This window comes from Harpia harpyja, chromosome 12 (genome assembly GCF_026419915.1).
Source record: "Harpia harpyja isolate bHarHar1 chromosome 12, bHarHar1 primary haplotype, whole genome shotgun sequence".
Classification (NCBI taxonomy): domain Eukaryota; kingdom Metazoa; phylum Chordata; class Aves; order Accipitriformes; family Accipitridae; genus Harpia; species Harpia harpyja.
In genome coordinates, this window is record NC_068951.1 from 32,044,399 (window position 1) to 32,065,500 (window position 21,102).

Consider the following 21,102-nt stretch of genomic DNA (forward strand, 5'->3'; position numbering starts at 1 on the left):
AGTTCAGCCACATCTCTGAAGATAATCATATATCAGAGATGAAACTAGTTATTATATGCCTGGCTGGTGATGAATGTTTGTATGCGCTCTCTGAGCCCCCAAGAAATGCAGGTTACTATGCAGTTCAGAGGGACTCACTGAAAGAGGTTTTGGGTGTTTCTCATGGCTTGGCCGAAAGGCAAGCTATAGTTGATGCTTATTAAGTGCATGCAAGTATTAATCTAGTGTTAAGGAGCCCCAAGGAAGCCGCCGTTGTCTCCTGGGGATGAGCAGGGTCTCGAGGGCAGCCATGGCCTCACCTCACCTCACATGGCCTCTCTGCCTCGCTCCAGATGTAGGATAACAGGGTGCAAAGCTCATGCTTCTCTGCAGGTCTCTTTTTTCAGTTCTTGTCATTTTGCCAGTCAGGTTGTCCAGTGGGTATGTGTGCAGGTTTTTGCAGGTGAGCTGCTGTACCATGACGGCAGCATAGCATAAACATGCCTGAGCTTGCTGGCTCCGATGCCTCAGGAGGAGCCTAGCAGCAGTGGCACAGGGTTCATTGTGGGTTTCGCTATCAAGGAGAACACTTGGACACAGCCTTGCCAGGGCTAGCATCAGCCTGGTCCTGGCTAACAATTTTGGGTGAGCCTGCTCAGACTGCAGACATATCCCAGGTGCCTGACTCTGCACCTTGCTGGTACTCAGTGGTGTTGGCTTTCTTTCAGGAGCAAGTGCATTAGCTATGGAAGTGGCCTCTGTCCTGCTAGGTCATGCAGATGTTTCACCTGAACATCTGTCCTGCTCCCTGAGCTCCCGGCAGCTGCTGTGGGTGTGTTTAGCACTAGTATTTCTGTTTGTTTACGAGGTTTTCTCCAGGGTGAAACTAATGTCTGGTCTCAGTTCTGAATCTCTAAATCCAAAGTAACTGGATATACCAAGATAAACTCCTCCTTATATCTCTGCCACTATCAGCAGAGTCTGGCCTTTTTCAGCTATACACAGCTGAGCTTAATAAATGGTCCCAAGACCCCATTTACAAGCAGAAGCCCTTAGCCTGGACATAGCTCAGCCTCCAAGGCTTGTAGAGAGAGCAGTCTCAGCAGCTGCTTTCCCCTCCTCTCTCCGTCTTATATCTCATGAGAGCATCTCTCCACCTGGGACTGTGCAGGGGGTTGGAGTAGCTGAGTTCAGAGGATGTGCAGCTGGAAAATAGGCTGGACCCCATCATCAGCCGACCATGTTGCAGACAGATAAGTGACCTGTCTGATTCTTGGGAACTCCACCTCTTCTGATTTCCCTTGCACTGGGCTTTCCTCTCATTTCAGCTGTTTTCTTTAGCTTCTGTGTTCAGGTTTTCCTTGTTTATCCCCTCATTGCCCAGCACAGTGGTGTCAAAAGGGTGTCAAAGGTATAGTTGTCAGAGGGCGCAGCATAAACTGATGTGTTCACTGTCCTACATCACCAATTCACTTGGTCTTTCATATCTTGTTACAGCTGAACAAGTTGGACGAGGCAGCAAATGCAGCTCACACCTTCTTCATGGCAAACCCTGAGCACATGGAGATACAGCAGGACATTGAGAACTACAAAACTACAGCAGGGAAGGTCAGCTTGGTCGACCGGGAGGCCAAGCAGCACATGGTGAGTCTGAGTGGAAGAGGTGCCTGGGTTAAGTGTCAGGCAGTCTGGAGAGAAGAGATTTAGGAGGCCAAGAGACCGTCATCTATGAATGGGGAGATTCTTGCCGAGGTGCGCATTGCAATACAGCTAAACAAACTCTCCCTTTCAGCACTCTCCTTTAAGGCAAGCCAGCTCCTGCTTTTTCAAGGCACTCTCCGCTCTTCGTTTGATGGCTATGTCCTCAGCCTGGTCCCTCTCTTCAGGGAACTCTGGGGTCATCCATGGCTGTGAACACACACCAGCAGGCAGATTTGATGGATGCCTCCATGGGCACTGACAGTCACATCTTGGCTTCTGTGTGTTTCATTTGAGCCGGGTTCTCCCACCTGGGCAGGGTGGCAGGCTGGAGAGTGACAGCTTTTTCCACCTCCCCAAGGCGAAAGCCCAACACAAATGCCAGGGCCACCCCCAACTTTCTGATTGCTCAAGACACAAGGAAGCAAGACTGGCTGTTTGGTGTAATTAATGGAGGTGCTCACTAGGGCACCCAGACAGATCTGCCTGGGTCAAGAGCAGTCTTTTCCATTGGCATTCAGCATAGTTGTTGGGTCAGAGGGTAAAAACAAAGAAAAGGAATGTTTTTTCACATAATGCATAATCCAGGATTCCCTAAGTATGGAGGAGTTCAGAAGAGCATTTAGGCAGGTTTATGAGGTTCCACTGGTCCAAAAGTCCATTGATAGCTTAAACATGGTTTGGTACAACTGGTTACATCTGGTAGGTACCTGGGGAGATCGTTCTGTCCCTGCCTGCTTGTACCTTCTTTTGAGAGGCACCTGCAGTTGGCAAGGGCAGGATGCTGTGGTCCGAGCAGCATAGCCCGCTCACAGTCTTGTCTTCTGCTGACCTACTTTGCAGGAGGACTACAGTGCTGGAGTAAGGCACTACGATAAGGAGGAGTATGAGCTGGCCATTGACTTCTTGGAGCGCGCATTGAAAGGGTACTACTCCGAAGATGAAGATTGCCAGATCATGTGCGAGGGCCCGCAGAGATTTGAGGAGCACGAGTACCTGGAATATAAGGCTGGCCTCTACGAAGCTATTGCAGGTGAGATCTTTTTGCATCTTTAGGGTTCTCACCCTTGGCCTTGCAATGTTTTTAATTATTGAGTTTGGGCCTTTGGCTGGATTTGGTGCAGTGTCTTCCCTTCTATCACTGCTGCTGGTGAGTAACTCTGCAGGAGGCACTTGGGAGGCTAGAAAATGCAAACCCAGAGGACAGGGAACTAGAACATCTCATTTTGGTCCTGAATAGAAGCTGGGCTAGAAGAATTGCATTTCCAGATATGTGGAGCATTTGCACCTTTCCGTAAGAGCTGGAAGTATAGGTGCTTTAACATAAACTACCTCGGTTTCCCCCTGTACACAGTCTCACATACCTCACTGGAATCTTAGACATTGCTGACCTCTGTTTATATTGTCTCTGTTTTTCAGTGCATATGAAGAGAGCTGCAGAGTCCTCTTGGCCACACTCCAGATGGCCAGGAAAGTTGCCAAAAAGGCTCAGAACATAGATTACCTCCCCATCCAAAAGGATGAATTTGTCATTAGTGGAGGCCCACCTAATTATGATCTTGACTGAAATCTCTGGAGAGAATTGAACATTGCTACGTAATCTTCAGATTTGCACGTGTGGCTCTGAGCCAGACGGGATTAAAATGGTTCATTCTGAGTATAAATGAGATTACATTTAATTAGTTGTAAGGGAAAGAAGAGCAATAAATTAAGGTTTGTTTGGTGACAGAAATCTTATTTATCTGTTCATGGTCTTGGAGTTGCATCAAGGTTTGCAGTTTTGCTTCTTGTGTGGAAAATACTTCACTTAGATGCAGATTGGTTTTGGGGGTTGCATAATTCTGTTTGTGTCGAGACAGGAAATCTGATTGAAACAACCAAGATGAGAAACCACCAACATAGCAGATGGGAAGCTGCCTTTGTTGGGTTTATTTACCCATGCAAAAAATATGAGAAGTGTTGTAAAAGGGCTGACTTGGTACCAGTGTAACTGTCAGCTGATCATGTCTGCTTTTAAAGCCATGACCAGAACACCAAGGGTCATATCAAGCTCTCCAAGAGAGCAGCCTTCAGTGGCAAAGAAAACCCACCTTCCTTCTCACTGAAAGCTGCTGCTCATCAAACAGGTTTTGGTCTCTGTTAAATTGTTTCTGTGCTGTGCAAGTCGAGTGCAGCCCCAGTGAGCAGAGATGTTTCTGTGCTGGACCACGCAGAGCGCAGACGTGGTCATGGTGTGGTGGTCCTCAACCTAGCACATCACCTGGGAGTGAGAACAAGCCAGATGGTCTCTGCAAGTGCTGTGACTTGGCTTGGCCAGATATGCCCGGGAATAACAACTCCAAACCCTAGGGCTGTTCAGGCATCCAAAGAAACAGGGAAGCAAGGGCACACCGAGGGAAATAATACACGTAATGCAACTGCTTTGCTATAGGGAACTAAGTGGTTCCTTACAGGACAGCATAATCCAGAGTTTACCCCTGGGTCCACGGCGCTGAGCCCCAGATGTTTCAGCAGGGAGTGGGAACACTAACACACCAAGAAAAGAATTTAAGTTTCTTCAAAACTCATTTCTCTTTTCAATCCCAAGCTGATTTGCTGTGCTGCTGCATGGGGTTGAAACACTCTCACCTCTCCACCCCAGGGACAGATGCATTTCAGTGAATTGATTTCAGTCTATATTGCCTGTTTCTAGGGTACCTTGACAGTACCAAGAAAAAGCAGTGCTTCTCAGTGATGGATTATTCCAGGTCTAGGATGATTAAATATGTTTAAATTACAACAGAATTATTTATGTCCTTTTCCTTCTTGCTTTCCTTAATGTAATACCCTGGATGTATATGGTAAATCAGATATAACTACTCAGACTACCTGCCCAGAGCAAATGGGGACTGTTTTGAGTTTCCACTTGATTTCATTGCAAATTCCTCAGGCTGTTTTTTTGGCAGCTCTGAGAAATGCTTTGGTAGCAGAGCGCATGTTTTTTTTCAAGCCTGTGTTTGTTTCTTAAGGTTTTTAATGATGTACAGAGACAGAGCAAGCAGAGTAGATTTGTAAGTACATTACAGCAAAGGCTCCAAACTGGAATCAGATGTCAGCATTGGCTTCGAAATTGTACAGCTGATACAACGCCTGTATTGTGGACTCCTACCAATTAAGAAACTTTGCTAATGGCAGATGTTTACCACGTGCTTGGGTTTCCCTGGGAGATATCTCATCTTTGAGAAGCAGCAAACATGGGGATTTTGCTGCCAATATTTACACCTTAGACCTTTTGGACTTGCGGTGCAGATGCCTTGCTTGGCCATGCTTGAGAAGCTGCACAGACCCCTCTTACCTAAACCTCCCCGTGCCCTCAGGAGCTTTCTTGCTGCAGAAAGGAGAGGATTAAAGACGAGCTGAAGGAAGGGAGTGTGGCAATGGCTTTCGTGTGGCAGCACGGGGCCACCCTGTCTTCACATCTCCACTTGCTTTGTGCGTGTCCTCGCCTTTGGTTTGGCTCTCGGGGTTGAAGAGCTACCTGCCACCTGCACGTCCCTGCACCCATCTGGCTTTCCTGAGCAGAAGCAGCAGTTCCCACCACACAAAAGAGATGCTCAAGCTCCCTCTACAGTTGACAGACGGAGAAAGGCATTTCTCAAGGGGGGGCAAAAATGTGACTGCAGCTCTGCACTGGCTTTGGGAAGGAGCCTGAGCTCTTTCTCTAGGTGCGCACTTGCCTGCTGGGCCAGAACAGCATGAGTTGCATGTCCTTCAGCTGGGGAGACTTAACCCCTGTCTGTCCTCATCTCAGCCCCATCACCATCCTTCTCAGTTCTGACGGTCTTCTCCCTCTTTTCTTGGCAGATCACTACATGCAAGTCCTGGCCTGCAAACATGACTGTGTCCGAGAACTTGCCACACGTTCGGGCCGGATCTCGCCCATCGAAAATTTCCTTCCCCTCCATTACGACTACTTACAGTTTGCTTATTACAGAGGTAAAGGCCGTCTTTCTGTTCCTCATGGTGCTTGCTGAGTTTTGTTACATTTTGTACAAGTTTGAACTGTTTCACGTGGAAATCAGGATATTTCCCCATGATGTCTGTGCTACAGTGATGCAGCGGCATGGTCTGAAAGAGTCAGGAAGCAAAGGACATCATTGGCAATTGTCTCTTCAAAAGTCACGTTGACTGAAATGAAATCAAGTATTTTTGTAAAAGTGTTTTAAATCATCAGTGAGGTTTTAAAAGACCAACCTTTAGCTTAAACATTATTATTCTTTAAATAAATCATGCTTTTTTAGGGTCCTTTCATTTGCCTTTTGATATTAAAGTTCTGGGGATTTATATGTTTCACATTTTCTGAAACCAATTGATACATTTTCTAAGTTAATATATAACAGATACACAAGTTAGCCCAAGCTTATCTCAAGGTGCCAATTTTTGCTAATTACCAAATATTTTAAGATTCACAATAAAGTTGCAGGAGTTGGCAACATTGCAAAATATCAGGAGTTGGCAGTGCTATAAAATACTGCCAGTTGTGTGGATCTGTATGGTATTTTATTACGTTCCGTTATGTAAAAGAAAATCTAGGCAAAATTCTGCTATCTCAGGCTTGTGCTAAGAGCTCTTTCCTGAAAAGGGCAGAATGTGTGAGGGTCAAAATTGCTACTGAAACCTAAAGCTTCTTCATTCATCAATGCAATGGGAAGAAAGCTAGAGCAGTCAGCAGCACTTCGTGCATGGTGTACAGGCTTTTTTATTCCTCTGCCCAATTAGAGGTTTAATGTGGTGGGTAAAACCCTCCAGAGCCCTGAGAGATGCTGCACAGAAGAGAGGCAGTTTGCTGGTGGACAGCATCCACATCCAGCCCATCCAGTTGGATCCAATTTGGATACCATCTGACCTGTGCATGACCACAGAGAAGTTGTGTCTCTCTGCCTCAATTTCCGTGCTGGCGAAATGGAGGGGTTAAGACAAAGTTGCATCAGAAGAGCCTTGTAAAGTGCTGGGCTCACCCTTCAGCTGATGGAGAGCTCAGGCTGTGCCGTCCCTCTCTGCAGGCTCCCCTGCTCGGCTCTGCCCCGCCGTGCTCTGCGTGAGCCCCCAGCACCGCCGGCGGGGCTGTGCCCTCCTCTGCCCCCCCTGACAACTGTTGTGTTGCCTCCCAGTCGGTGACTATGTAAAAGCCCTGGAGTGTGCCAAGTCCTACCTCCTCTTCCACCCGGACGATGAAGATGTCTTGGAAAATGCAGGTTATTACGAGGGCCTGTTGGAAGGTACAATGGATCCAGACACCATCAAACCCAGGAAGGTGAGAGTGAATGTCACCTAAGAGCCCTCGGTGGGAGGCTTTAACAAAAGCATCGGCTGGAAATAAAAGCAGCTTGGCAGCTTTCCCACAGTGGGACCGCTTTGGAAACAGATGTGGAGATGCTGGACTAGCTGGTGATGCTAATTGTCAGGGTGCAAGTCAAGAGTCACTGGCGTAGGGGAGAAGCTGGAGGGCAGGATCGTCTTTAACTGGGGACTTCAGCTTAGCAAAGCCCAAGCAAGGGCAGGGAGGGTAATGACCGAGTGCCTCAACAACATAAACCCTCCTCTCATTCAGTGCTCCGGAGGAGATGTGGAGGAGGAATGCAATGAAGCACTAAGCAGAGGGCAACCTCCGTTAAAAGGGGGCTGAGAAATATTTTCCCAAGGGGAGGTTGGGATGTCAGCGTTACTCTCAAGTCACTGAGCTTGGAGTTCAGTGCTCAGCCTGTTCTGCGGGGGTAGCTTTGCTATCACAGGGTTAGGATGGGGTCAAACAACCAATGCAGAAGAGGAGAAGTTCCTCCCATCCCATCACAGCCCTGCTGAGGCTCATTCCCCATTCCATTCCCTTGGGAATTCCTTGATTTCTGGGAAAATCAAGGTGAATCTGGTAAAATGCTAAAAAAGAAAAGGGAAATGATAGAAAAGAAAACAAGAACAATTATTGTTTCTCCTTGCAAAGTGAATGTAGGTACAAAACTGAAGTTGACAAAAACATTTCATTGTTTCAAGTGTTTTGAAGTTTTCTGTAAAAAAAAAATTTGATTTTTGCTTTGCAAAGTCATTTTCTAGGAGAAAACCCAGTGTTCTGTTTACAAATTTTTCATTCAAAAAAAGTCCTCTGATGGACTATTTCCAGCTGGCTGGGCTTTGTGGTCCCCGTCCGAGCGCCCTGAGTGCATCCCAGGCTGTGATGCTGCAGCCCACCCACTGCCAGGCTATATGGGCTCCGCGTTGCAGGTGGGGAACCAAGGCACAGCCCAGCCAGGGTCCCTGCTCCGCCAGCCTGAACCTGCCTCCCGTTCTGCAGCTGGGGCTTCTCTGGCCAACCTCTTGCCCAGATATTTAGAGGCTTTCCAAGGTGCTCAACACTGCCAGCTATGAACATCTCTTTTGGGGATTCAGGCTTCTTGAATGAGTTGCTGAACACCTCCCCTTCTGTAATGTAGTGAGCGGCTCAGCCCTGAGTCCAGGGTTGCTCTAAGGCATGACCCAAGCATCCCTCGCCCCATAGGAGTCTGCGGTGTTGCGTGAAAAGCAAACCCTTCTTGAAGCAGAGATGTATTGCCTGTGTCTTGTGAAAGCTACACGTGCAACTACTCCCCTTTTCCTCTTCTTTTCAGGAAGCAAAAATGCTGCTGCGGCGCCATAAGCTGGAGTCTCACCTCTTGCAGGTGGCTGCGGCCGGCCTCGGGTACACCTACACAGAACCGGTAATGCCTGGGTCCGCTACGGCGAGGACCTTTAGGAATTCACAGCTATAGGACCAGCTTCCCCCCCTCCCCTCTCCTATAAAGCGAGTCCTGTATAGGTGACTCAGGAGCTGGGTCTTGGCCTGTTCCCTATGGCATAATGGTGATGGCAAAGCAAGGAAGGCAGCCGTTCCCAGGGTGAAGGAGAAGCAGACACAGCCCAGTCCAGCTCCCTTGCCGTGGTGTCTGGCTGTGTCTCAGCCACTGCCATGGTGGTCAGGTGGGACAGAGAAGGCTGGGCAAGCCGGGCTCCCTCTGTACTTGTCATACGATGCCAGTTTGGGTTGGGGTTACATTTTCAATTTGGTGACCCCAGGCAATTGCCCAAAGTTGTGTGGGTTGGATCCATACCAGAGAGGCTGGCTGATGTCCCGGGGTGCGAGGCAGAGCAGGTAGATCCCTGGCTTTGGCTGGAGCATTAAGTTAAGAAGCATGACCTCTCTCTTTTCCCGCAGAACTACTGGAACAGGTACGGCGCCCGCCAGGATGAGCACAGGTGAGCCACCACCCGCCTCAGCTGAGCCCGCAGCTTCACCAGTCCCCTCAGTGGGGTGAAGGGGATGTGCCCATGATGGGGTACCAGCATGCCACTTGGGGGGGTTGCTGCCTATGCACCCCAGAACACCATCGTGGTTGAATTAGGGCCCTTTGCCCCTTACCATTAGAAACATTCCCACAAGCACCTTATTTTAGCTGAGTGCCTCAAAACCAGCGATGGTCTAGAGGCAACTTGGTCTGTGAGGCAAGTGGTGCTGTTCAGGTTTGTTGGTGTCTGTGCTTTGCTGGTGGAAACTGTTGTTTCCATTACCAGAAAAACAGTTTGCCACAGGACAGGGTGAGGCTTCTTCTACCTGTATGATTGTGACATTTGTACAAAGTACCAATTTGCCCATTTTTTACATTTTTCAATTTTTTTCATTGCGCCAGTTTCCAAAGGGTGCAAAACAGTACAACTGCCAGAACTGGAGACCTGTGGCCAAAGTCACAATGTTCCACTTCTCTCTTGCTCCTCAGTGTTCCATCAAGTATTAGCAGTGAACCAGAGGATGGTCCCCGGCTGTCCCTGGCAAAGAAACCCATGCCAAAACCAGATCGAGAGTTGAAAGAGGGTAAGTCTGATAAAGATGTTTCAAAAAAATCGGAAGGTTTTTTCCTATTGCTAGAGACTGCAGACTGCAAAGGCTGGCTGCTGAACAATGAGGGCCAATCCTACCTGAAGGGGTTGAAGTTTTAAGAGACAGAGAAGTCTTCGATGCTGCCACAGCATTTCTGGGCCGGTTGGGTCTGTGGATCCCACCAGCACTGCTCTGCTCTTGGAGTTGCTTTTCCCACCTGCTGAGCTGCTCAGTACAGAGCCCTAAGATGTGGAGCTGGGAGGCTGGGTCCTCCTCACGGTGGGGAAGGTGGCACCAGCAAACAGTAGTCTTTCCCCCGAGGTGCTTTCAAGATTAAAATGTTCCCTGTTGTCCAGGCTGCAGAAGGATGTATGCTGGAGGTACTAGGTTTTGGGAACTCCAGTCCTGATGCTTTGCTAAATGTGCTGGATCACACCATATTAACAGCCATTTCTGTTCGCAGACTGGCTTGCAATTTCACGTCTTGGCTTACATCAAATCACTTGGTTTTAAGGCCTTTCGGCAGATATTTCAACTGATTCCAGCACATTTTTGTCAACCACAGAAAATACCATAACTTCTTCTACTAAAGACAAGATTTCCCCCATAACAATTTTGAAAAACTATATTGTAGCCAAATACCAAAGCATGATCCTCGCTGCAAAACAACAGGATCTCAAGCCAGGAGGTGTCTTGTGTCTCTAGTAGGCCAGCTCCACAGCAGCAGGCAATTAAACCTCCCTGTAATGCAATGGATGGTTGCACTTTTGGGGTAATTTCACAGCTTTCCACAGCCCAGGTTCTCTCCAGCTGCTCAGTGTCCTGTTCAGAGTATTGTTATCCCTTCTCTAGCCATACATAAAATAGGCAAATAGCATAGGAAGATCCTGAAGAGCTTGCTTAAGGCAAGAGCTGGTTGATTTATATTTGTTGGCCTGTTTGCCTTCTATAACCAAATAATTTCAGAGCGTGTCTTTCTCTGTTTTTAATTCTCTCTATGCTTTTATTCTGGTTTAGTTGCAGAATGTTTTCAAGTTTACAAAGAAAACTGAAACCATTCAAAAAGAAAATGGGATTTTTTGTCCAACCAGCTGCTTCCTTTCTCTGTTGTCTTTTTTTCTTTCTCTCTTTTCACTTGGAAAAAGAAGAGAAAAGGCCAAAAGAAAAAAGAAAAGTCTGTTTTAATTTTGTACTTCTCTTCTGTACTTCTCTCCTCCCCCCTTTCTCCTTTCTGCCAATTCCTTCACTCGCAAAAGTCCAGAGAATTCCCCAATTTCTTTGGGGTGTTTTTCACAGAGCGTACACACAGGAAACAGGTCTCCTTCTCTCTGCTGGTGCTTAGAGGCGGTGGGGGCAAGGAAGGCAGCCAGGAGCGCGCTGCTGGTCTGGGACAAGGGTTCAGTGTTCACAGCACAGGGCAGCCCCCCCAGTTCCTTGGGAGAAACAGAAGGAACAGAGGAAGTGGTGAGTGATGCCTTCCAGGTTCATCTCTCATGTGCCTACGGCTGGGGAAGAGCAACATCTGAGCTGGAAAACTCAGCCCTGAGTTGGAGTATGCCAGGAGTTTGGATTTCAGAGACCCATTTCTGATCCAGCTGCATTTATAATAAATGCTATTATCAAGCAACAAGAACAGCAAAGTGAACATGAGGAACGTCCCATCCTTTCCATTGCCAAGAAACCTAACTCTTGAGAAATAAAGTCATGGGGCTAGTGGCAGGGCTCTTCCCTCAGGGTTACGTGTCCTCCATAGGCCAAGGAGACCTTCCAAAAACACACAGTGCACCTCAACAGACAGGAAAAGTAGTAATTATAAAAGCAGTGTAACAGAGAAGTTTCCTTGTGCCACATGGTGAGAGGAGCTCTGTGGCTCTGTTTCCTCTGTTTTATTGCAGCTCTGTGACAACAGATAATTTTTCCCACAATTTAGATGCATTTCACTGTCCTCCTGGAGAAACATTTGGTTTAGGTTTTTATTGTTGCCATTTCTTTCATTCTCTCTCTTTGAGGAGATGGGGGGAAGAGGCTTCAGAAGATGGTGGTGTAGTGGCCTCGCCATGTTTTTCTGCTCAGGCAAATTTGATGGGGATGGATCCAAATCTCTTGTAAAGAGCTAATCTCTCTCTTCTTGTCCGTTCGCTCAGCACGTGGCAAGGCTCAGTTGCCCCATACCAGGCAGGAGCTCAGCAGTGTGCAAGCCCAGCCACGGTTGTATTCCCGTCCCAGGGATGCTACCTGGGACCTCCAAAATGCAGCCAAGCCATTGGCTTCTGGCAGGCAGAGAGAGGCAGCTCAGAGGAAAGGAGCAAGGGATGGCAAGGATGGCCATGGCAGCTCCTTTGCCTCTGTGGAGGAGGATTGTCCTCAGGGTCCTCCGGCTCGCCCGCTCCCAGCCCCCCTTCTTGGTGTAGAACAAGTGATGCTTGCTGCAAGCTCAGCACCACATTAGGTTTTCTATGTGTGTAACCCACTGATGACAATTGGAGAGAGTGGCTTTGCATGTCAAGCCGGCAACATCCACACAGCGCAAACGCAATGGAAACTTACGGCCTCCATTGATGTTGGCTGCTGGGCAGGACAGCCACATTAGCTGGTGTCTCTCATTGTGTCCCATTGGGTTTTGGCATTTTCAGTCTGTGTTCCCTGCATTTGCAAGGCAGCTAATGAGAAGGTGGAAAATGCTGATGCTTTTGCAGCAAATTGATTTCATCTCCGGGTGTTTCCTTTGCTTCTGTTTCTTTTGTTGCTGATATGAGGCCAAACTTTGCTCTCTGCTGTGAAGCTCTTTCCCTGGCAGTGCACCCGGGTGACTTCAGCTGGCCCTCAGCCATGGTACAAGATGTCAATGAGGCCATTGCATGTTCAGCAGGGTTGTTTTCTGTCTCTCTTTCCATCAGGAGGTCCGCTTCTCTACAGCGATGTGAAGTTTGTCTACAACTCGCAGCAGCTGAATGGCACCCAGCGAGTGCTACTGGATAACGTCATCTCAGAGGAGCAGTGTCGAGAGCTTCACAGGGTGGCCAGTGTGAGTAGGCAATGCCCCTGGTGGGGACGTGACTGTCACCTGGGCTGAGTGCCTGATGCTTTCCCCAGCATCTGACTGGTGAGAGCTGAATGTGTGATCAGCCCCTGGAGAGGCTCTGGGTTCATGTCTCACTCTTGAGTGTTGCATCTGTTGCCAGGATGCCTGTGGAGAGCAGTCAGACACTTATCTCCATAACACACCCATAACTGCAGCACAGGAGCTGCTGCTCCATCTTGGGCTGTTCTTAGAAACATGCTGCAAGACAGAGCCCCTGCAGAAATAGCTCTTTGCCACACGTTATACATAATCCCAAAAGATGCTCATCCACAAGCCTGGTTGAGCCTTCTCATTCATTGTCAGCTGAGCCTGGTAGGGGACTGAGGGTGCCTGAACATCCCCAGTAGGGAGGGGGGGTGGCTGTTTTCCAGCATCTCAGAATGGACTGTGTTCATGGACAGCTGGAGTGCCTTCCCACCCAACTCACCTGTCCCGGTGAATGCAGCCCTGGGAGATTTGGGGAAGAGGGTTCCAGGTGCTTCTATTGCAGCTCCCCCTCTCCTGGGGAACCAGTTCACGCCTCACCCGTGTTCGTGTCTTTCAGGGGATCATGTTGGCTGGAGACGGTTACAGGGGCAAAACCTCCCCCCACACCCCGAACGAGAGATTTGAAGGAGCCACCGTCCTCAAAGCCCTCAAGGTACATCTCCTTCCCTCCTCCTCCTCTCCCATGCCCTCCCTCCCAGCTGGTGTGTGGCACTGACCCTCTCGCCCCTTCTCTTTGCCCAGTACGGCTATGAGGGCCGTGTCCCGTTGAAGAGCGCCCGGCTCTTCTACGACATCAGCGAGAAGGCTCGCAGGATCGTCGAGTCCTACTTCATGCTGAACTCCACGCTCTACTTCTCCTACACCCACCTAGTGTGCCGCACCGCCCTCTCTGGTGAGGGCTCGGGGGCCCAGTAGTGGGACAGGGCTGGGAGGGCAGGAGGGGTTCAGCCCTCCATGGAGAGTTTACGAGTGGGGGACCCAAGCCTGAGAGTAGCTCTGTTTTGCCTGATGCTTAAACTGGTGGCTGAGGGCTGGGCCAAGTCACCGTCCCCACAGCAGTAAAGGGTCGGCACTGCTGTCCCAAAGAAGCTAATTTCTGGGGTGTCTCTTGTTTTTCATGTCTCCAACTCTTCCTCTTTTCTCCTCCCTCTTTTCTTGCCTCCTCTCACTGTCCCTTCTCCTTTCCACCCCCCCAGCTCTCCATCTCGCTTCCCTGCAGTAAGGAACAAGCAGGGCTGTGCAGATCTGAGTCCTCAGATGTTGCCTTTTCTCCCCAGCCTTTCCTTTCCTCCTTTCATCTGTAAACACCACCCGGAGTGGGGTCGGGGCAGGGTCCCCACCATGACGGATCCCACAGAGCATGGCATTTCCATCTCATCCACCCCTTCTCCCCCTCCCTTCCTCCACATGGTCCTGCCTAGGCCAGCAGGAGAGGAGGAATGACCTGAGCCACCCCATCCATGCTGACAATTGCCTCTTGGACCCTGAGGCCAACGAGTGCTGGAAGGAGCCTCCTGCCTATACCTTTCGAGATTACAGGTAGGAAGGAAGCGGGGGGCTGCCGCTGGGGACCCTCCAGGCATCCTGCTCCACAGGCTGTAAGCCCTAAAGCTGGTACATCCCAGCCATGGCAGAAGTGAGATCCAGCAGGTAGTTTCTGGTGGCAGCAAGCATCGTGGCTAAGCTTCAAGCCAGGTTTAACTGTAATGGCTCTGTGATATTTTAGGGTCAGGAGAGTCCAGCAGTGGCCCACAGGGCTGTGTCTCTGTCAGGTGTTTTTGGTGCAAAACAGGAGGGTGAGAGCTCGTGGGAACCAGGGGATATTTTGAGAATTGTACCCTAGCCAAGAAGAGATCTGCTGGTTCTCAGCTGTGGCTCCAAAATGAGGGCAGTTTGGGTGGCCCTGACAGGCCCCACAGCAGGACCTCCCCTGCCCAGCAGCCCCCAACCCCCCGTCTCAGTGGAGCGATGCAGATCCTGCCTCGGAGGTGGGGGTCAGCCCCGAGCCCCCCCTGCTGCTTCCCTCACAGGGGGTCTCCTGCTTCCTCCTCCAGTGCCCTCCTGTACATGAACGCAGATTTTGAAGGAGGCGAGTTCATTTTCACCGAGATGGATGCCAAAACTGTGACGGTAAGTTGGTGCTGTCAACCAAATGCCCTTCCTCAGCAGCCTGTGCTGGGGCTCTGGGCTTCCCCAGGCAGCCTATGGCTCCTACCTTGCAAAGAGCCCATACAAAATCCTGCTGGCAGAGGTGCACAGACCTTCTGTGCCCTGCCCAGAGACTGCGCAGAGCAGGAAGCCTGCAGATCAGAGGGATGGCTGAGAGTTGTCCCTGCCTGGAGGACCACTGAGCTCCCACCCCATCTTGTGGCCAAACATGAAGCAATGCCTCTGGACCTATGCAGTGTCTGGCCCAGAGCAGTTCATGGTGGTGGACATCGGTCCCTGAGAGGGATGGGGCTCAGGTAGAAGCTCCCACCTCTGCAGGGGGCCTTTTGGGAGGTTGGGCACCCCCTCTGTGGTTGGACAGAGCAGCTGGGCACCATGCTGGGGCTCTGAAGTCCAGTAGATGCTGGAGGGTACATTGCATCTACCTGAGACCAGTGCCAGAGGGTTGTTTTGGTTCTGCCCCTGAGGTCCTGTTGGATACCAGAAGAAAGGCATTTCACAGCCTGTGCCAGGGTTAGCCTGAACCTTCCTGGAGCTATGCTGTGGCCGTTTTGCTGTAGGTGGTCACCTACAAGCTTTGCAAGGAGTCCATGCTGCCATCTCCTTTCTGCATGATGGCTGCGCAGCTGGACCAAGCCTCACACCTCCCTATTTACCCCACACAGTTTTACAGCCATGCCCAGAGCTCTGCATGGCCTCCAGAGCATCTCACTGAGTCCTGGGGTGATGCAGGAGATGCCCAGTAAGATTCCAGGCCCTGGGCCACGACAAGCCCAGACACGGCCAGTGCGTGCAGCCATGCTGCTCCTTGCCACCCTGGTGTCACCTCTTTTCCCACAGGCCTCCATCAAGCCCAAGTGTGGGCGAATGATCAGCTTCTCGTCGGGCGGTGAGAACCCCCATGGAGTGAAGGCGGTTACCAAAGGCCAACGGTGTGCTGTGGCTCTCTGGTTCACCTTGGACCCGCTTTACAGAGAGCTGGTGAGTCCCTCCACCGTGATGTGAGGGGAGCTAGGGGGTACCCAGCATCCTGGATGAACCTGGACCATCTTCAGCCTCCAGTCCCGGCACATCTATTCTCCCCCCCATCACACCCCATGCAGCAGCGTTCCCATCTGCTGCACCACAGGGACATAAGCTGGTGGCCCCGGGACCAAACAGTTTTCCCTGCTACCCATGCTCCTGGGCACCATCACCCTGGGCCCATGGGGTGCAGGGCCGGCCTGGGGTGCTGAGCGGGGTGCGGGAGGGCTCTGCACAGGGCTGGGCTGGCCATTTCTGACACCTAGTGGCAATAATCTGAGGAACGGGGAAGTCCTCCACAGCCATCCGCAGCTCGGAGGCCAGTGATGTGCGGCTGCTGCCAGGTCCTCAAAAACAGTTTGGCAGCCTGAAGTCCATGCGTCTGGGCAGCTGGATGCCTTGGGAGATCTGGGCTATGGTGCCTTTCAACAGGCAACCTCCAAGCAAAATTAGATGCAGGGAGAGAGCAAAACCCTTGTCCCTTTGCCTTGTGAAGCAGGTGGGCTGCGAGGTTTTGGGAGAAGCTTATTTTCAGAGAGCTTTACTGTCTCTCTGCTTTTTGGCACTAGCTGAAATACCTCTGTGTTTGGTGCTTCTATGGTAGGAGATCAGCCCTGACCAGGGAGCTGGAAATCCACGTCAAGCGGAGGGGACAGGAGGAGGGTACGCTGTGGCAGTGGCTGCTAGTGAAGTGTGATAAGGGAACAGCAATACATCAGCTCTGCCCCAACCATTGCAACCCCTGGAGGGAGGAGGGAATAAGGGATTGAGGTGCAAAGTGATTTGATTAATTTTGCCCAGCAAATCCCCAGCTCAAGTCTCAGGCTGTCCCTTGTCCTCTCAACTACACTGCTGGTCCTTGGATGAACTGCTTGTTGTGGGTCCTCCCAGCAGGCTGAGCCGTGCTGAATAAGCTGAGAGCAGGCACTGAAGCTTTGCTGTTACAGTTCCTTCCCTTCCCCTCTTGCAGGAACGAATCCAGGCAGATGAAGTGATCGCGATGTTGGACCAGGAGCATCTAGGACCCAGCGAAATGAACATCAACCCAAAGGATGAGCTATGAACTAGGACAAAGACTTTTTCTATCAAATATTTATTTAATATTGTTAATCTTATTAGAACCCTTCTATTTTTGTACAGAGCCGCTGTATAAATTAACAAGTTAATATGATTGTGGAATGTCAGGAGTGCCTCTTCTGTGTTTAGCCCAGCTCTTGCTGGGACCCCTTATCTCTGTGCCAGCATCTCCTGCTGCGACTGACTCTGCCTCTGGGATTCCCTGTCCTTCCCTAGCACTTCTCAGGACTTATTCAGGCCCACTGTACCCCCTTGGAGAACCCCTTTTTTTCTTCCTCAGCCAGAAATAGCTGCTTCTCTTCAGACTCTGCTAGAGAAATGCCTCAGGTGTGATAACAGACCAGTCTTCCTGCCCCCGCTAAGTGCTGGCTGAAGGCCCGGGCAGTGCTGCCCTGGGGAAACCTGGAGCACAAGTAGCACAAGTCAGTTATTTCCATCTTAGAGCCCTTCACCATTTGAAATATGCTTTTTAGGGGAAAAAAAAAAAAAGCAAAACGCAGGTCCTAGAAAAATGCATCTCTCTCTGTAGCTGTACAAAGCTGACGTTTGGGCATTAATTCTTAGCAGAGCTTCCAGAAATCACCTGCTGGGCAGGGGCTTGAGCTGTGCATGGGCAAGAAGGGGTTTGATTTGCAGCTGGCTCTGGTGAAATAGGGTCTGTCACTCATGTTCAGTCCCTGCTCTTGCTAATGGCTTGGGATGCATGAAAGAAACTGCTTCACAGTGCATCCTTTGAGCTTCCAGCCCAGTGCTGCTCCTGGAAAAAAACAAGGTTAGAATTCATCATTTCCAGGTCCATGTTGGAAAGCAGCTGAAAGGCTCAGGGATGTTACAGTGCCACGGTGTTGGGTGATCATGGAGCAGCTTTGTACTCTGGAAGTCCTGGCTGTATCCTCCCATCCTGACAGTGCAGGAGCACGTGTTCATGGTGTGTTAGTACGTATTATTTCCTCAGTATTTCTGATCCAGTCTGAGGGTGTTGCAGTGAAAGTACATGCTGCTTATCGTAAGAGATTTACTATGCCAGTAACTGCTGCTAAGCTAGTACATCATCCCTCTCCCACCATTGAATTAACTCTGGCACCTTAGACCTTCAGACTTGCTGTGCCAGTGCCTTGCTTGGCTGTGCTTGAGAAGCTGCACCTACCCCTTTGTGTGTGGGATCAGAGCAGCCCCTACCTCAGTCAGAACTAACACTGAAGTCACAGAACTGCCCACATCCCACAGCCCAGACACAGGGACAGCTTTTATCTTGACCCAACAGCTGCTTCTGCTGCTAGAAGGCAGTTCCTAAAAGGCAGGTTGCAGCAATCTTTGCTGGTGAATTTATTGCAAGGCTGCTGTCTTTCCAGAAAGCACTGCAGGGAGCTTGGCTGGCATTTGCATCCCTGAGCGGCTTTTCTCAGCTCGCTGCTGCACTGCAACTTTCTCAGTCCTTTTCTGCTCCCCTCTGCCAGCTTTGGCATTTCCAGGACTTAAAATCTGCAATAGGGAATTGTCTTTTCTCTTTGTTCATGCAGCTTGTGCCTACCCAAATCTTCCAGGCTCATAAGAACTCTCTTCTTATCCAGTCACTGGCTGCAAAGGCCGCAGACAAGGATGGTCCTTCTGTAGAGATCTCCTCAAAAGCTGATCCTGGGTGAGATAAAGGGGATCTCGGTGCATCTGGAAAACCAAATGCCCAGACTGTGAAGGGGGCACCATTACTGCCTAGAAAATGATGAAAGGGTCATTTGCTGCACCTCCTCCAATGTGGAATCTGCAGGGGAGAAAGCTCTGAGTGTTTCTAAGCCACCAGTGTAGCTTGTTTCTTGGAGGTTGTATCTCCCTTCCTCATAGACTGTTGAAAAGATTCATTGTGTTGGCTCCCCAAAGAACTGCCCACAGGTCTCTGCTTTCAGAGACCCTTTCCTGCTTAAAAACACACCTTTTTTTAAATAGCCGGAGGAAAAGCTGGAGGGAAGAAGTGGAGGGCAGCAGGAGAGCTGAAATGCCAGTTGTGTTGTCCCCCGTCTGCACCACGCTATTGCATCCAAGGCTTGACTCCTACATGCCGCACCTTCAGCGTGAGTTTGTGCTGCCATCCCCCTGACAGCCACATCTGCCTGAGCACATCCTGCAGAGCTGCCCCCTCTCCAAGCAGCTCGGTGCAGACCCTGCCCTCCCAGGGGCTGTGGGGATCCCACCAGCAGGTCCTCCTGCGGGAAAGTGGGAGGGGGCATGGCGGGTAGTGGTTTGTTTGCTGCTGTGGTGGTTAGCCAGAGCTGTGTCTAAATCCAGGGGAAATAAACTAAACACAACATCTGGGCCTCTGTTTGTCTTTCTTTAGCCAAATACTGGGGGGGGGGTATGCAGTTTGTCTCATGATGGTGCCTCTCCCTTTGGGGTTTCCTGCCCCAGTCTCTAGAGCACACGCACACACACACATCCCCCATGCTAGAGGAGCATCAGAGACACTGATGTGGACAGGATTAAGCAAAAAGTCATGTGTGTGCATTTGCCTGCCTGTCCATCTCCTTTGCTCTGCATCCAGCCGCCTAACAACTTACACACCACTGGCACACTTCAGGCAATTTGGAGAGCAGGAGGAGGGTGTCACAGCCCCTGTGTGCTGCTGGGGTGTGCAGCAGGCTGGGGAGCGAAGTGGGGTGCTGGCCGACTTCTGGTGAAACAGCAGCTTTGGTGGAGAAGCCTCAGAAGGATGCAACATTTTGGGACAGTTGCAAACACAACCCCCAAATCCCCAGTAAGGGGAAAGACTCGAGACTGCCTGGGCTGTGCTGCTCACCGCACTGCTCTGTTGCTGAGACCTGCCTGCGGTCCATGCCAGGCTGAAGCCAGGAAACAGGAATGCAGTGAGTCAAAGGCGCTTTTCCTGTTTGTTTGTTTTTCCAGCTCTCTGCTCTGGCAAAGTCTAGCTCAGACGTGGATTTGTATTTCTGCTGCAACAGCAGAGGTGGTTGCCAAATTTATTGGCACACTGTAGACTCAACAGGAGCAAGTTCTAGAGCTCTTTGGGATGTGCACCAAAATACAATGTAGGCTTTTGGGTCTCTTTTGTATCTGAGTGGGATGGGTTGCCACCAAGGTGGCTTGGCCTCTGAGAAATGAATTTTAACTCACATTTGATGGAGGGGCCTGGCATCTGCCAGAGCTGTCAGGGTCACATCCAGACTGCCCAGAGGGCACCCACATCACTGGAAAAAGGAAGCTAACAACAATACCGAACATATACACTCCTCTTTTTGGTCAAATACGCCCCAGGAACAACCTTGCACACTAACAAACATTTTTGCTTCCTGCTACATTGGCTCATGTTGGTTATTCCTCTCTTGCCCCGCAAGTCTGGTAATTGCTGCTTCCCAAAGCCTCCACATGAAGGAGCTCCCCAAGGAGGCAGTGCCTGAAGTCACACCACTGTGAATAAAGCTGATGTGCATTTCAGAGCAAGCCTCATGGCTCCCAGGCCAGCTCTGCGCTCCTCTAGCCAAGGCTTGGCCACTGAAGGGAGCCACAATCTACTTAACGTGTTGGCCATTTGTTATATGTGTCCCAGCTCTATCACTGGCAATAGGAGCGGTTTGCAGATGGAGATGCTTGAACTGTGTCTTAGTTCCTTGTGAACTCTGGTGTGCCCCTCCTAATACTAATAATATATGCAGGGTGGGATTAGCAGGGTTGATTTATGACAGTCAACAAGAAAAAAAAGAAAACAACTCATAAAGGAAACATAATAGAATTAAAAAGTATTTAAAACCAACTGAAGTGACTCTGTGTGTGTGTGTGCACATGCGCGTGTGCTTGGGTGCGGCAATTGCTGTGAAAGCGAAGCTGTACACAGTGTTATGCAATGCCAGCGGATCTTTACTAGCAAGGAGCTTTGCTTTTGTTTTGACATTCAAGTGGGCCCAAGCCAAGTTTGGTTGCCCCTTGCACAAGGCTGCTGCTAGGAGTTGTGCGGGGGCTGGAGGAGTCCAGTCTGTGCCATAGGCACAAGGAGTCATTAATGTTTCCGGAAAAAGTACAGATGAAATGGATGCCTTGGTTAAGGAGAAGATGAATCATTGCACTTCACAGTCAGGGATGCAGCAGCAGAGTGTGCAGAGCCGGCGGCAGCGAGGGCACTGGGCCGTGGGGAGCAGCACCCAGCAGGGGCCATGGTAGCCCAACAAGGCACCTGACACCTCCTGCAGAGGGTAGGAGC

The 21,102-nt window shown here is 50.3% G+C and overlaps 1 protein-coding gene across 2 annotated transcripts in view; it reads left to right on the top strand.

Annotated features, from left to right (window-relative positions):
- P3H2 (prolyl 3-hydroxylase 2) overlaps nt 1–19,200 on the top strand; it is a 75,982-nt gene extending 56,782 nt beyond the window's left edge. Inside the window, exons 2-15 of one of the 2 annotated variants that reach the window (XM_052804423.1) lie at nt 1,477–1,623; nt 2,521–2,710; nt 5,521–5,652; nt 6,828–6,970; nt 8,316–8,405; nt 8,900–8,940; nt 9,459–9,553; nt 12,457–12,584; nt 13,186–13,281; nt 13,371–13,521; nt 14,051–14,168; nt 14,684–14,759; nt 15,639–15,779; nt 16,792–19,200. In XM_052804423.1, the coding sequence (XP_052660383.1) occupies nt 1,477–1,623; nt 2,521–2,710; nt 5,521–5,652; nt 6,828–6,970; nt 8,316–8,405; nt 8,900–8,940; nt 9,459–9,553; nt 12,457–12,584; nt 13,186–13,281; nt 13,371–13,521; nt 14,051–14,168; nt 14,684–14,759; nt 15,639–15,779; nt 16,792–16,884 (1,641 nt within the window). In that variant the 3' untranslated portion in view covers nt 16,885–19,200. Of the gene's footprint in view, nt 1–1,476; nt 1,624–2,520; nt 2,711–5,520; nt 5,653–6,827; nt 6,971–8,315; nt 8,406–8,899; nt 8,941–9,458; nt 9,554–12,456; nt 12,585–13,185; nt 13,282–13,370; nt 13,522–13,825; nt 14,169–14,683; nt 14,760–15,638; nt 15,780–16,791 lie in introns of those variants that run through there. The other variant, XM_052804425.1, reaches the window with a different exon arrangement.
- The last annotated feature ends 1,902 nt before the right edge of the window (nt 19,201–21,102 follow it).